General features: G+C 39.6%; 1 protein-coding gene and 1 pseudogene across 3 annotated transcripts in view; one reads left to right on the top strand and one right to left on the bottom strand.

The window, feature by feature from the left end:
- LOC124619381 (neutral and basic amino acid transport protein rBAT-like) overlaps window positions 1-15,212 on the bottom strand; it is an 84,065-nt gene that overhangs the window by 58,893 nt on the left and 9,960 nt on the right. For 2 of the 3 annotated variants that reach the window (XM_047145717.1, XM_047145720.1), the window contains exon 2: window positions 12,610-12,847. In XM_047145717.1, the coding sequence (XP_047001673.1) occupies window positions 12,610-12,838 (229 nt within the window). In that variant the 5' untranslated portion in view covers window positions 12,839-12,847. Of the gene's footprint in view, window positions 1-12,609; window positions 12,857-15,212 lie in introns of all 3 variants that reach the window. The other variant, XM_047145719.1, reaches the window with a different exon arrangement.
- LOC124620415 lies at window positions 5,247-5,364 on the top strand (annotated as a pseudogene).

The following is a 15,212-nucleotide window of genomic DNA, read 5'->3' as shown; positions in this document are numbered from 1 at the left end:
TGTAACACTTAGTAGACTCAGTTGTGGTAAAGCACGTAGCTAAACTAACACTAAATTCCTCAGAAGGCCCAATGGTACCAACTGACTGCCATGTCATCCTCAGTTGATAGGCATCACTGGATGCAGCTATGGAGGGACCTGCAGTCAGCAGATGGCTCTCTTGGCCACTGTCAGTTTATGTGACAAATGCTGCTAGTTCTTAATCAAGTAGCTCTTCAATTGTCCTCACAAGGTCTGAGTGCACCGCACTTGCCAACAGCACTCAGCAAATCCAGATGATCACCCATCCAAATGCTAGCCAAGCCAGACAGGGCTTAACTTTGGTGATCTGATGTGAGTCATCACTCCGGCAAGGACACTGGCAAAGCAGGTAGCAGACTTTGTTTTATTGGTAGGCTACTAGGGAAATGCAATTAGTCCACAAAGGCGATTGCTTACAAATCACCTGTGCAATCCATCCTAGAAAGTGCATGGGACCCATACCAAATAGGACTGGTAGGGGATACTGAACGTATACCGAGAAGAACAGCATGGTGATCACAGGTTTGTTGAACCCCTGGGAGATGTTGAAAAAACTGAACTGGCAGACTCTTGAAGATAGAGGGAAACTATCCCAATAAACTATACTAACAAAGTTTCTAGAACTGCCTTTAAATGATGACGCTAAGAATATACTACAACCCCCTTCATATCACTTCTTTGGGGGTTATGAGGACAAGATTAGTTTAATTACAGCAGGCACAGAGACTTTTAAACCATCGTTTTTCCCATGCTCCAAACATGAATGGAATGAGATAAAGCTCTAATAGCCAGCACAGTGGAATGTACCCTCTGCCATGCAACACAGTGATTACAGAGCAAAGGTGTAGCTGTACAGTGTTATGGTCCACACGAGTAAAGGCCTTGACAAGGCCACAGGATATTCCCACAACATAATTACTGTTATTTAGATTTGCCAAAGGCTTGTGAGAACATAAAGTGCATTTTCTTACAAAATCCTCCATAAAATCCAAAACACTAGGCAATTAGCAAATTATAGTGTACAAATGAGTGTGGTTCCTATTGTAGATTACTTTGTAACAAATGGTTGTAAAAACCAAAACAACTGAAAGGAATGTGTAATTAGGGGTAAGTTAATTGTTACATATTTTCATATTTTGATATCACTACTGCATACTGAACACAGTCAGAAAAATAGAACTGGAGTTATTGACTGATTCGCTGAAAAGATAGCTTAAGGATAGTCCTAACAAGCCAGTGAAAGGTTGCAATAGCCAGAAGAATTAATACTTTGTTGCACATAGTCTCAATGTGTCATTGTATCTGTTGCAGCTGCTACGTTCACCTCACTATTTTTAATAGTCTCTTATTTAATAGTTCCACAGATTCTTCATGGTTTTCTTGGACAGAACTGATGATCCAGGTGGCCCCATACATGTTGTACCAGGGGCAGATGTGGGGAATTTTCTAGCCATGGGAGCACCTCAATGTCAACAGACAATTCATAGAAGCCAGTGCCATATGTTGACAAGCATTATCCTGATGAAAAAAGGCACCACAAAACTGTCATATGAGAGAGTATCCAGGACAAACTGAGGTGCAATTGGAGTTCCCTCAATCACTACAAACTTTACCTGAAATCAAACCAACTGGCTCCTCATATAATGATGCCAGGAGTAACATTGCTGTGCCTCTCCAAAACACTGGAAGCATGAGACCTCTCTCCAGGTTGCCGCCAAACTAACCGAAAATGGTCATTTGGAGTTGTGCATAACCGTGACTCATCGCTGAACACAATGTGATGCCATTCATCAGCAACTCATGCTTCCTAGTCACAGAACCACTCCAAACACAGCTGTTTGTGTTGTGGTGTTAATGACACCTCATACATGTTGTGGTGCTAACAGCACCTTACAAATTGGATAGTAATTCTCTAGTCTGGCAGCTACCATCGTAGCTGGGTGCAAGACCATTAATCATTAATTAATGAAGTTAAATTTTCAAGTAATGGATTAACTTTTAAGTTAATTCTGAAAAACGGTAATGGACTCTTTAACTTAAGTTACCTTAACTCTGTTAATCGTTAACTAGGTACCTACTATTTATGACAAAAATGAGGCCATGCCACCTGCAGAATTCATGTTCCGACAACTTCAGGTCTTCGATGGTAATTCTCTAGTCCGGCAGCTACCAGTCATAGCTGGGCGCAAGACCATTAATCATTAATTAATGAAGTTAAATTTTCAAGTAATGGATTAACTTTTAAGTTAATTCTGAAAAACAGTAATGGACTCTTTAACTTAAGTTACCCTTCTTTAACTCTGTTAATCATTAATTAGGTACCTACTATTTATGACAAAAATGAGGCCATGCCACCTGCAGAATTCATGTTCCGACAACTTCAGGTCTTGTAGGTGTGCGGCTACTCTAGGATGTGTACAATTGATGTAAAAATCAAGTATGAGTGAGAATAACTGTAGGTGTTCACTATTTATTGTTGTTTGTTAACAGAGTATGCATTAAGTAGTACTTTTTGTTAGTTGATTGACAGTGGAAACTAAATTGTGGAATCAGATTCTAGCTCTACAACTGACAAAAATCTGTGGGTGCATTTAAATGATTATGTTAATTTTGTATCCGGATCAAGAGAACAAATACTTTTCGACTGTAAAGTGAGATTGCCTAAAAAATAATCTGTAAGGGCTCACACTTTTAGACTTAACAATTTGAAACAACACACAAAGAGAGCACATGAACTGCGTTATTTACATTTTGAAGAAATAATGCTGGGTCCAGCCAATGAAAGCCAAAACAAATATCAGTCTTGAGCATTCAGTTCTCAACAGCAGAGCCAGTAGCAGTAATCAGGTTAAAATCATATGACAGAGAAGCATTGGAGAGTCTTTTGATGTTGCAGCAACTGGCAGAAGTGAGTCTCAAGCCAATGTGGACCAGTGCATACTAAAGTTTGCTGATAGAAACATGATTCCTTTAAATGTCCTTGAGCTGAAGTAATTTGAGAAATTGATAAAAACTTTAAGCCCCAGCAAAAGTTCAATTTCAAGTAAATAACTGCGAAGACGCATCATTGATTCAATTAAAGCAGCATCTTATTAAGGGAAATATGCACTGATGCTGTCTTTTTCTCTGGTATTTTGATTATCCCACAATTTAATATTGACAACTAAATAATTATAAAATAAATAATTATACTGTTTCCTATCTTCCATGTCACACTTAAACTTCCCCATGCAAAAAATTTAAACAATGGTAATGCATTTGATTCATTTGCTCATTTTACTTTACCCACAACATAAAGTTAACTATTACAAGTTAACGATTAACTTCAACTTCCGATAAATTCCCTGTGAAGCAATGCTTTAATGTTTAACAAATTCAAACTTTTTACTAATGCCTTAATGATCAGTGAAGCTAACTTTTGTGATTAATGTTGCCCAGCTATGCTGCCAGTCTCTGACGAATTGTGTGGAAAGACAGAGAATATTGCAAAGAGTCCATTATTTGTTCTTGGATGGCAGGCACAAATGTGAAGGGGTTCTGAGGTGTTTGGTGCACAATATGGCAATCCTCCATTGTGGTGGTCAGACATGGTCAATGGGAACCCTCAGTAGTGTACCTACTCTCACGTTCACACGTAGTCCAACAATGGGCCACTGCCACATCCGAACACCCCTCAAATCTGAACACTGCTCGATTCGAACAGCTGGCCCAATGGATACCAATTATTAGGCTCCTTTTAAATCCTATTGGGTGCTGACAATGTTGTCTCATGCAAGTAATGGCATCTCCATGTCCTTCACAGTCCTTGTTCTACATCTGACTCTGTTCGTGCCCCACATATAGCCCTACTATGCCTGGAAGAACGCTAAAGACAAACAATACTAATGTACTCTGGTGGCCATTCTGCCTTTTGCAGAGGATTGCACCTCTAATTATTTTGATACCTACTGCTGGAATGTATGTCTATCAAGTTAAATTGACATCCAACCATGTCTTCTGGGTGCTTCACTATCCTTTGCATTAGATAGATCTTTATTTTATCCACTAGACATTTTAATCCATAGCGTTAACCATCTTCCTTCTTTTGTTTTAAAGGAAGTTATTACTGAAAGATCATAGAAAATATTTAAAAATGACGTTAATATTTCATATAATCTGTTTACTTTGTACATCTCCTCCCAGTGTAAGGCCTGTAAGTTCTCTCAAAACACTGTGATTGAGTCATGGGCTGTGAACCAGTTTTACAGTATTTATGTATCACAACATGAACTTGGTCACTGATGGTAGTTGTATATAAAAATTTATTAATGTCTTCTTGTTGGGAACTTTACTGCAGAAGATATTTAAAGTTGGACATCAGTCAGCACCATCTACAAAGAGATCAATATTAAAAGCTCATCACAAATAGAAGGTCTTCAGTTAAGTCTGTACAATATTTTCTGCTGGGAGACTGCAAACTACCACTACTAACAGTTTGTGTGTTATTGGAAATACACTGTTGTGACACAGCACTCCAAGAATAGTCTAACACTATACTCACTTTCCTGTAAGGCCCAGGATTCGACACAGATTTATGTGTGTATGTAGACAACTCTTGTCCCCCTTTTGTTTTATTTGCTCTACAAAAGTGTGGTAGTATGACATTAGCTTGTATTTGTCCACAAATACCTGGTCAATTTCACAAATTTAGAGGTGACATTGTGATTTGTGTAACAAATCTGCTGATATTTACCTGACTTTCCATTTATTTGTATTAACATTAAAAGTTTATTTCTTTTATTTATGAGGCATCTTATGCATAATGGTAGGTTTGAAAATGAATATAGAGCCTGACAGGGACTCTACTAGGTCCTGGTACCTTGCTAGGTTTTAGTGATTTTAGCTGCTCTTTTATTTGAGCAGCAAAAGTATCGAACAATGAAAACAGAGAATCTGTATGGAAATCTAATGCAGGGAATATTACTTTATCCTCCTTACTGAAAAAACATTTAAATAACATTTGTTTTCAATAGCCACCTTCTTCAGTCCAAGTATTATTAATAAGTTCACAAACACTAATTTTTGTGCTGCTGGCAGTTTTAAAATACAGCCATTATTACATAAGTTTTTTTGGAGAGACTCTGCAACACTACTTTGCTATCACAGTTATTGTATCCTACACATATTGGTCACACAGTTAGTATCTATCTATTGAAAGATTTATGCTTTGTTTTATAGCTACAGTAGGCAATGGCTTTGCTGCAGTGAATACACCAGTTCCCGTCAGATCACTGAAGTTAAGCACTGTTGGGTGTGGCCGGCACTTGGATGGGTAACCATCTGGGCGGCCATGCGCTGTTGCCATTTTTCGGGGTGCACTCAGCCTCATGATGCCAATTGAGGAGCTACTCGACTGAATAGTAGCGGCTCCGGTCACAGAAAACCATCATAACAACCGGGAGAATGGTGTGCTGACCACACGCTCCTCCTATCTGCATCCTCAGCTGAGGATGACACAGCAGTCAGGTGGTCCCGATGGGCCACTTGCAGCCTGAAGATGGAGTGCTTTTATAGCTACAGTGCAGCGGCCACTGTTTATTATGAATCCTCAGGATATTGCTTGTTCACTGGAAGGGATCTCCATCAGCTTTGATTATTGTGGCAGGTATATATTTTTCTACAGCATGACTGAATACTCGCTCAATTTTGAGCCACAGTTCCTCTACATGTTCATTGTCCAACTTATATAAATCTGTCTCCTGTCTGAAGTATGAGGTAACATAATCTTAATTCTGTTTACTTAACGTGGAGAATTCTCTGCTTAGTTTGCCGCTCTATGTGTTTTGATGAAGGCTGTTGCCACAGCTTCAGCATGATCACTTATCCCATCTCTCTGTGGGCATTTGGAAAAGATTTCTATTGGTCCTGTCTTCTCCATACTCTTCAAGTCTCTTATATGCAACTAGCTAAACAAATATTTCGAAAAGCATGATCTCCTCCCCAACAGACAGTTTGGATTCCAACAAGGTAAAAATTCTGCTGTCACTAAGGTCATTAACTAGGTACCAACTGCATTTTAAATTAAGGATTTCGTATGAATTGTATTTTGTGTGATCTCAGTGAAGTCACTGACTTACACTCTTTGACATCCTATATGCACAAACTGGAATTTTACAGCATACACAGGCCATCTTTAGCTGTAATCAAATCGTCCAATTTAAGCAGTAGGAGACAGTTTGTCTCAGTCAGAAATATTTGCTCTATGCTGACGGAAGGTCAGGCTTTTGTGCTACTGGACTCACTCCTTGCTCTGTTCCTATTCATCACTGCAATTAATGAAACATGGAGGAGTAATTCAAAGTCTGTAATGCAGATGAGAAGGCACTGCTTAATATGTATCATGGCACAGCAGCACTACATCAGGAAACTGAGGAAAATTATAACTAGCAATGAACTGGTTTTTCTTTTATTGAACTACTTAGTAAGCCTAATAATGCACATGAACTAATTCTAGTATTGATTTAAGGTGCCCAAAGTGAATTCATAAAACTGTTCGGCTTTCACACTGGTTCCAAATTAAACAGGAAGGGACACATTAGCCATGCCTGGAAGCAAATAAATCAAATGTGCTAGAAACTGACAGGTGCAGCCATTAATGAGAATCTGAAGATGGAATACTTGGATTTTTTCATTCACACATCTCCTATGACATACTGAAAAGGGGACATTCCTGTTACACTGTCAAAATTTTGAAAACTTATCAGAAAAATGAGCATAATTAGTTCTATGAAGCACTGCAGGTCCCTCTCTATAAAGTTCATAATACTGATTGTCATACACCTACATATATATGCAGGATTACTTAATGAAAAAAGGCAACTGAAGTGAATTTCATACAAGAGATAACATACACCATCACAACACTAGAGGAAAACTGGACTTTGATACCCTGAAACACAGACTGGTATTTCACATAAAATAACGTTGTTTAAAGTGTTTTATATATTTACAAAATCAGCTATATAATATCTTTAAACTAAGATTTATGATTAGTTACTGGAACATCTATTCTACATGGCAACAGAAGTTTTTGAAGTAAACAGTGCTGTGTCTAGTTTTGAAGAATATTAATAAAGTACAGGCATTAAATACTTGGAATTTTTCCAAAAAAGTAGCCTTATTATCAATTATAAATTAAATGACTAAACCTATTCTGCTCAAGTAAACTTGATTAATACACCAACAAGACTAAAACATTTCTTCTGTGGATAAGGTTCCAAACCCATTGTCCTAGGTACCTTTGAGACATGGCTTTTAGAATAACATAACAGTAAATTATGTCTCATCCACCACTTATGAAACAGTGATTTGATCAACTGATTGTGGGGTGTTTAAACACTCCTCTGCCTTTTATGACATGGCTTGACAATATACATATACCAAAAAACAGAGGTTTTCTCTGTTCTGTAGGCAAGTCTGGTGGTCAACAACAGGGTCCTTGATAGCTAACTTTCCTCAACAATTTTGTAAGCAGATTCAGTTTTAAATATGGTTAATTTGTGATATTTTGTCTATTGAGCTATGACTGTGCCACCTCTCATCCAACATGCCTTGTCTCAAGGGTAACCATTTATATTTGCTCCCAAAATCTCAGTACTATCAGTTTTTGGTTTCAGCTCATTTTCAAACTATTCATTACATATGCCTTGCTCAAACTCTAAAATCTCATTGTTGTTTATCTTTATGAAATAATAATAATAATAATAATAATAATAACATAATTGCAATCACTTCACACACACTTGTGGCTGTCTCTTGATGTGTAATGCACTCCTGAGCCACTTAGAGAGACCATGTAGATTTAACCAGGTAAGACTGGCTGTTTCAAACTTCTATGCCAGCCATTGGAAAACTAAGTACCAGTGGATGTAACCAGATGTGAATCCATGTACGAGGCATTTTTCCCTTCACTATGGGTCAAGAGCTACAAAACCCATTGCTGGTTGGCCTCTTCTACATGTTGAATAAGTAATGCGCGCCCCCCCCCCCCTCCCCCTCCATGCCTGGGTCATAGACATTGAATGTTTTACAGTTCCCTTTTCCATCTTTTGTTGTTTACTATCATTTCTCTAAGAGGAAATATTATCTGTCCCAAGTTCAAACTCATGACAAGTAATAGAGCCATTTCTGTAACAACTTTAACATGATAAGGAATGTTCATGGCTCTCCCGCAAGGGGAAATTGACAGGTGAGTATTGTTTGTCAGGACACCAGGTGGAAATCATGAAAGCATAATAATGGTAACACATTGAAACAAGGCAATATATTATTATTATTATTATTATTATTGAACTAACAACTAAAACAAGGACAGGCCTTATAGACAAAAGATGGAATCAAGTCACATTCTAGAGTTTAGTGGTTATTGTCTAAAATGGCTCTTTGAATGCTACACTTCAACAGAGCTCAAGATAGTGGAACTGTCAGTGTAACAATCACCAATGAGTAGCATTTTAAAATTCATTGATATGATTATGAGGAATTAACTCTAGAGTCAATTTCTAGAAGCATTTTAATTCCCTGTCAGGCAGTGGGGCGTACTGACAGGGTACACCTAGTGTTGGTGATGTCCAACTTTGCCTTATTTCCAATAGCAAAGTTTCCAAAAAGTGTATACAGGTATAGTGCAACAGCTATTGACATCCTCTTGTTCTTGTAATAGTTGGGTCCCTTTTAATCTAAGGTCTGAGTGACCAGCCCATCCTTTTCAATCTTCCCCAACTATTCCTCTTTCTTTCCTGCAAGTTCTAAAACATACAGTATGTATTTTCTACTTTAAGTGCTTCTACATTCAGTACCTGGAATTTCACTCCTGAAGACAAGTAGGAATTCTGTCTGCCTTAATTTTAACAGATTACTTACTAGAATTTTCCCATTTATACATACAATGAGGTGACAAAGGTCATTAGATATCTCCTAATGTTGTGTTGGACCTCCTCTGGCCTGGCGTAAAGCAGCAACTTGGTGTTGTATGGACTCAAAAAATCCTTGGAAGTCCCATGCAAAAATACTGAGTCATGCTGCCTCTACAGCCATCCATTACTGTGAAAGTGTTGCTGGTGCAGGATTTTGTGAACAAACTGACTTTCCATTACGTTCCATAAATGTGCACTGGGATTCATGTTGGGTAATGTGGGTGGCCAAATCATTCACTCGAATGAAACAATGCACTGTCATCCATAAAAATTCCATTGTTGTTTGGGAACACGGAGTCCATGAACAACTGCAAATAGTCCCCAAATACCTGAACATAACCATTTCCGAACAATGATTAGTTCAGCTGAATGGGAGGATCCAGTCCATTCCATGTAAATGCAGCCCACACTATTATGGAGTCACCACCAGCTTGCACAGTGCCTTATTGACAACTTGGGTCCACGGGTTTGTGGGGTCTGCACCAAACTCGAACCCTACTGTCAGCTCTTAGCAACTGAAATTGGGACTCAACTGACCAGGCCACAGTTTTCCAGTCTTTTGGGATCTAAGCAATACAGTTACAAGCCCAGGACAGATGCTGCAGGCAATGTTGTGCTGCTAGCAAAGACACTCATGTCAGTCTCTGCAGTCATAGCCCATTAACATCAAATTTTGCTGCGCCCTCCTAATAGATACATTCGTTGTACATCCGACATTGATTTCTGTGGTTATTTTATGCAGTGATGCTTTTTTCTTTGCACTGACAAAACTATACAAATGCTGTTGCTCTATATCATTAAGTGAAGGCCACCAGATCCTGCGTTGCCCATGGTGAAAGGTAAAGCCTGAAATTTTGTATGTTCACCATACATTGTTGATATCCTTGGTTCCCTAATGATTTCCATGTGTCTACCTCAAGCTACCATTTTGCATGGTAAGTATGTTAATTCCCGACGTGCAACCATAATATGTCACATACTTTTTCACATGGCCCACCGAGTACAAATAGCCATTCCGCCAATGCACTGGCCTTTTACGCCTTGTGTACACAATATTACCACCATCATACTATGGAAAATCCAGGATGGAATAAACACAATATTATGCAAAGGATAGACTGGTATGCTACTCACCATATTATGAAGATGCTGAGTTGCTGACAGGCACAAGAAGACTACTAAACAAATAAGCTTTTGGGCAAAAGGCCTTCTTCTGAACTACACAACATACACATACACATTCACACAAACACAACACACACACATGCCCGCTGTTTCTGGCTGGTCTCGTGTGTGTGAGTAGCATTTGAGTGAAGCCATCTTCAGAAAAGAAGGGAGGGGAGGGGGAGTGTGGGTGAAGAAAACAAGAGGAGAAGAAAAGAGTAAAAGATGGTGAGTGTGTTAGCAGAGAGTAGCCCACAATGAGGGTGAGGGGATGTGGAATTTGGAGGAGATGATAGGACAGAGGGGTTGGAAACTGCTGGGTGGAGGGTGTGTGGCAATATGTTACTGAAGGTTAAGGCCAGCATGATTTTGGAAGCAGAGAATGTGTTGTAGGGATAACGCCCATCTGTGCTGTTCAGAAAAGCTGGTGTTGGAGACAAGGATCCAGATGGTCCAGCTTGTGAAGTAGTCATTGAAATCAAGTATGTTATGTTCAATGGAAGTCCACTTTGCATTTGGTCACAGTTTTGTGGTGGCCATTCATTACAGTGGGCAGTTGGCTGCTAGTCATATCAATATAAAAGGCTGTGCAATGATTGCAGTAGAGCTGGTATACGATGTGGCTTATTTCACAGGTGGCTCGGCACCTGACTTGGTAGGCTAAGCCTGTGATAGGATTGGAATAGGAAGAGCTGTGTGGGTGGATTGGGCAGGTCTTGCACCTGGGTGTTCCACAGGGATAGGATCTCTGTGTCAGGGGTTGGGGTTTGAAGTGGCTCAGTTATGGACTAGAATGATGTGGAGATTGAGTGCGTGACAGAAGCCACTTTAGGAAGGGTGGGAAGGATCTTCGGTAGGATGTTGATAATTTCAGGGCAAGATGAGCTATAAGCAAAGTTCTGACAGAGGGCATGGTTCAGGTGATCCAGTCCATGTGGTATTTGGTGACAAAGGGGGACTCCTTTATAGCTGTTTCTCAGACATGGTGGGAGGATTGCGGGGTGTGTGGGGATATAGCACTGGAAATCTGTTTTCAGACTAGGTCTTGAATTTGTGAGAAAAGGAAAGGAATTTGTGAGACCTTCAGCATACTGTGTAAGGGAGTTCTCATCACTACAGGTATGCCATCCTCGGGTGGGCCAGACTACAGGGAGAGGTTTTTGATGTGGAAGGGATGGCAACTACCAAAATGTAGACACTGATGACTGTTGGTGAGTTTAATGTCGACAGAGGTGTGTATGGAGCGATCAGAGAGAAAGATGTCAACATCCAAGAAGGCGGCATGCTGTGTTGAGTAGGACCAGGTGAAGAGGATGGGAGAGAAGGTGTTGACATTCTGAAGGAATGAGAATAGGGTGTCTTTCTCCCCAAGTCCAGATCATCATGATGTCAATGATCCTGAACCAGACCAAGTCTTTGGAGTTTGGGAGGAAAGGAAGTTTCCTCTAGATGGCCCATAAACAGGTTGGCTTAGGAGGGTCATGTGGGTGGCCATAGCTGTGTCACAAATTTGTTTGCACATCTTCTCTTCAAAGGAGAACATCATGATTCACATGATATAAAATCAAAGTGTTCAATCAGCATTATCAGTATGAGTATTTCACTTAGGACTACAATTATAACAAAGGGTCTTCAGACTATAGTGTGTAAGTAGAGAAGCGCTGTTATATTTCAGCTATTTTTTCCTATGTTTGGGAAAGTCAGTCTTTCAATCACGTTTTTCTTAGTGGAGGGCATTACTTTTTCGTTTTGCCTTAGTGAACTTCCAGTGGTTTGTCAGTTCTATCTGTGGACTCCGGAACCGTGTCAGATTTATTGTTGGCAGCAGATACGGTCAGCCTTTGAATGATGCCTTTTCCTGTCCGGAATGTTTCCTGCAGCAATTCCAGTTGCAAGGCCATCCACATGAGTACGCCCTCAAATATGCAGTGAAAAGTATTCTGTGTTAAACACTGCTGGTCATTTTCCAGAATTCCTTCCAATTTTCGGGACTCTAGCTTTTTTTTCTGAAGGTAATGTAGTTTGGGGGAAGGGGGAGGTTATGACCACTTCTCCTTGGATTGCAACAGTGGAGGAGAAGGGAGAGGTTGAGGGAAAGAGAGGGAAATGGATGGGTGGAAGAGTCAGCAAGTGAGTGGGATAGCAATGTGGCACCAGTAAGCCCGCCATGACACAGGCAAGGGAAGTTGCATACTACACATAATGAAGAGGAGTGGGTTGCATACTTTGCTTCTTTCTGCAACCCCCTCCTCCCAACACACTCACAAGTAATAGCTGTCCTTAACCAGAATGGTGGTTTGGGCACCTCAAAGCTTTACTAGGCATGGTCGTATTAGAGGTCATATGCCCTTGCCTCCATATGACCTCTGAATGGAACTACCCAGTCAGTTATGGTAGAACCCAAAGTTCAGTATGGACTCCACATGAGACTCACAAACACATATTCCATTAATGTTACAAATACAGTTACCTGGTGGTCGGGCCACAGCGGTGAGAGATATGTGGAATGCACCTGCAGGAGGTGATGGTGTCAACAGAGGACAAGTGGAGGCAGCTTCTTCGTCAACCAGAAATTCACTGCCTGCTCCAGGTGAAGGTGTCTTGTCTGCTGTCTCTGATCCTGATACTTCCATTGCGGAAAATGCTGTTTCACCCAGCCTTGTTGCTTCAAGTATACTGGACTGACCAGGAATATCCATTGCAGGAACCTGCAGTCAGTTTAAAAATTTGACAGAAACTCTGTTAAAATATTAGTTACAGTTGTTAGAGTAAAATTTGTATCTCTGCTTATTGGCAACTGATATTTTAAGTGTTAATTATGTAGAACTCTTATTTTTTCCCATAAAGCAGTATGTTTATGTGCACAATGACACACTCAAAGATTTACACACAGATCCCCCCACTGTGCATGTCCATGTGTGTTTAGGTTCCTCTGTATTGCTGTTAGATGTTTTTTTTTTTTTTTTTTTTTGTTGTGCTTCTAGTGCGTTCAGTTTGACAGATGCTTGTGTCTCCTGTTGTACCCAATACAATTCAGGCTGTTAATTAAAGCATGGCAGCATTACATGAAATCTCTACAACTCATTAATATGGTAGCAGAAAATGGTGCTTGTGTCTTATTGTACCCCATACAATTCCAGGTGTTCATTAAAGCACGGCAATGTCACACGAAGTATCTGTGATTCATCAATATGTTAGCAAAACATGGTACTATGTTCGTGGAGCACCATGTTTTATTGTTACAGTCTTTGAGTAAATGTTCTTCCTGTTTACCACTGTTGCTGCATTCATTACATCATAAGTCTAAACTGCTTGCTCAAATATTGTTGGTAGATTAATCACGGAGTTCCACGGTCTTGAGATATCATTAGATGACATGCTGCAAACAGGTATGTGTAGAAGCTTATGATACAAATTTTACTGTATGTTCCAGCAGTTAATGAATTTCATGTTACAAGCATCATAAAACTGAACCACTAGTACATGTTTGCAACTGTGAACAACCTGCAGCATATAAAGTGAAACTGACAGATGGCAATAATTCCCATGAATTATGTTGAACATTAGAAGGTTATGTAGAAGCTATAGATTGCATGACACAGCTAATGATACAGTGGTAAAATTAAATGGCCTTTTTTTGACAAGAAAGAAAGCTGCTTAGTCTACCCAACCTGATATACAAAAAGAAAAAAAAATTAAGACTGTTTTTATAATTTTAATCATATTTGAGTGAAAGACACTGTGAGTCACACAGCCAAATTTGAAGGTTTGGTTTTACACATGCAACCACCATATGTTAAACTTAATGATTCAGCTTTGATGGTAAAATTCCTTAATACATTGATAGATAGTTATAAAAGTTATTAACTGGTAAAAATTGAATGAAAAGTGACACCAACAATGCGCAGTTATCACAACAAAAGTTCACAGTGACCACAATATACACAATGGTAAATATAATTGGATCTATCATGCTGCCAAATCAGAAAGGCAGTTTCATTTGAAGAACTTCAGTTGTGATGGAAACGGATGCATCATGTAAGACACATGGAAAAATAATTGTGTTTAAGATACAGTACAGAGATAATGAACACTAAGGCAAAGAAAGCACCAGAAGCTATTCGAAGATGATGTCCAAATTTGGAAAAGGCAAAGCGACCACTAACAAAGTGGTGTCAAATGAAAGGGTTGAGGCGCCACAAAACTTCATGCAGAAGTAACTACCGCATGGTTATAATTCAAGTGCAGCTCTTCACAGAGGTCCATTGTGGCTGTATTTAGTGTACGGCAGCAAAACTTGGTAGATACACTAATGCATTAATGTGGAACCGATTTAAGCTGGAAAAAAGTTAGTCCCAATTTTGGTCAACAGATGAAAATCTGTCAAAGTACACTGGTTGCATGACAACATTCATGTTGTCATTTGAAAAGCCATAATGTGAGTGAGCAGTATGGCTATTGAGAAGAGAGATAAAGCATTTTTAGTGAAACTGTTTTATGCGAATGGCAGAAATTAAAATGTGAAATTGAGAGAGTATCTCCAACGGAAATATGTGAGGAGAGGCCCAATGTCATTAAATGGTTTAAACAAGATAATAAAGAAATTTGGAAGTACAAGTGAGCTAGGTGTGGCACCTGGAAGATGAAGGCTATTACTGATGATGTTGCTGTTGCTGTAACTGACCACACAACGTGGCCTGGGTAGTGCTAGTGCTCATGCAGTGTCACAAGAAATGCCCATCCCATGGTCAACAGTACGGAAAGTTATGCAATCTATATTACACTGGTATCCGTACAAGATCCAGACAGCGCAGCAAATGAAACCTCATGATCCACCACAATATTCTGACTTTGCTTTCAGGTTTCTGGCACATACCAATGTTGATGACATGTGATTGGGCAATATTCTGTGGAGTTACAAGGCACATTTTACACTACAGGGTGCAGTGAATACACAGAGCTGATAGATTTGTGGTACTGTTAAACTGTGTGCTGTGCTTCAAGGGCCATTGCAGCTGCCATTTGTGACTATGTCGTGTGAATTCACAAGCTTCTATGAGTTCATTGAAAATC

This window comes from Schistocerca americana, chromosome 6 (genome assembly GCF_021461395.2).
Source record: "Schistocerca americana isolate TAMUIC-IGC-003095 chromosome 6, iqSchAmer2.1, whole genome shotgun sequence".
Lineage (NCBI taxonomy): Eukaryota > Metazoa > Arthropoda > Insecta > Orthoptera > Acrididae > Schistocerca > Schistocerca americana.
Note: the sequence above shows the minus strand (reverse complement) of the source record. Positions and strands in the feature narration are given on the sequence as shown.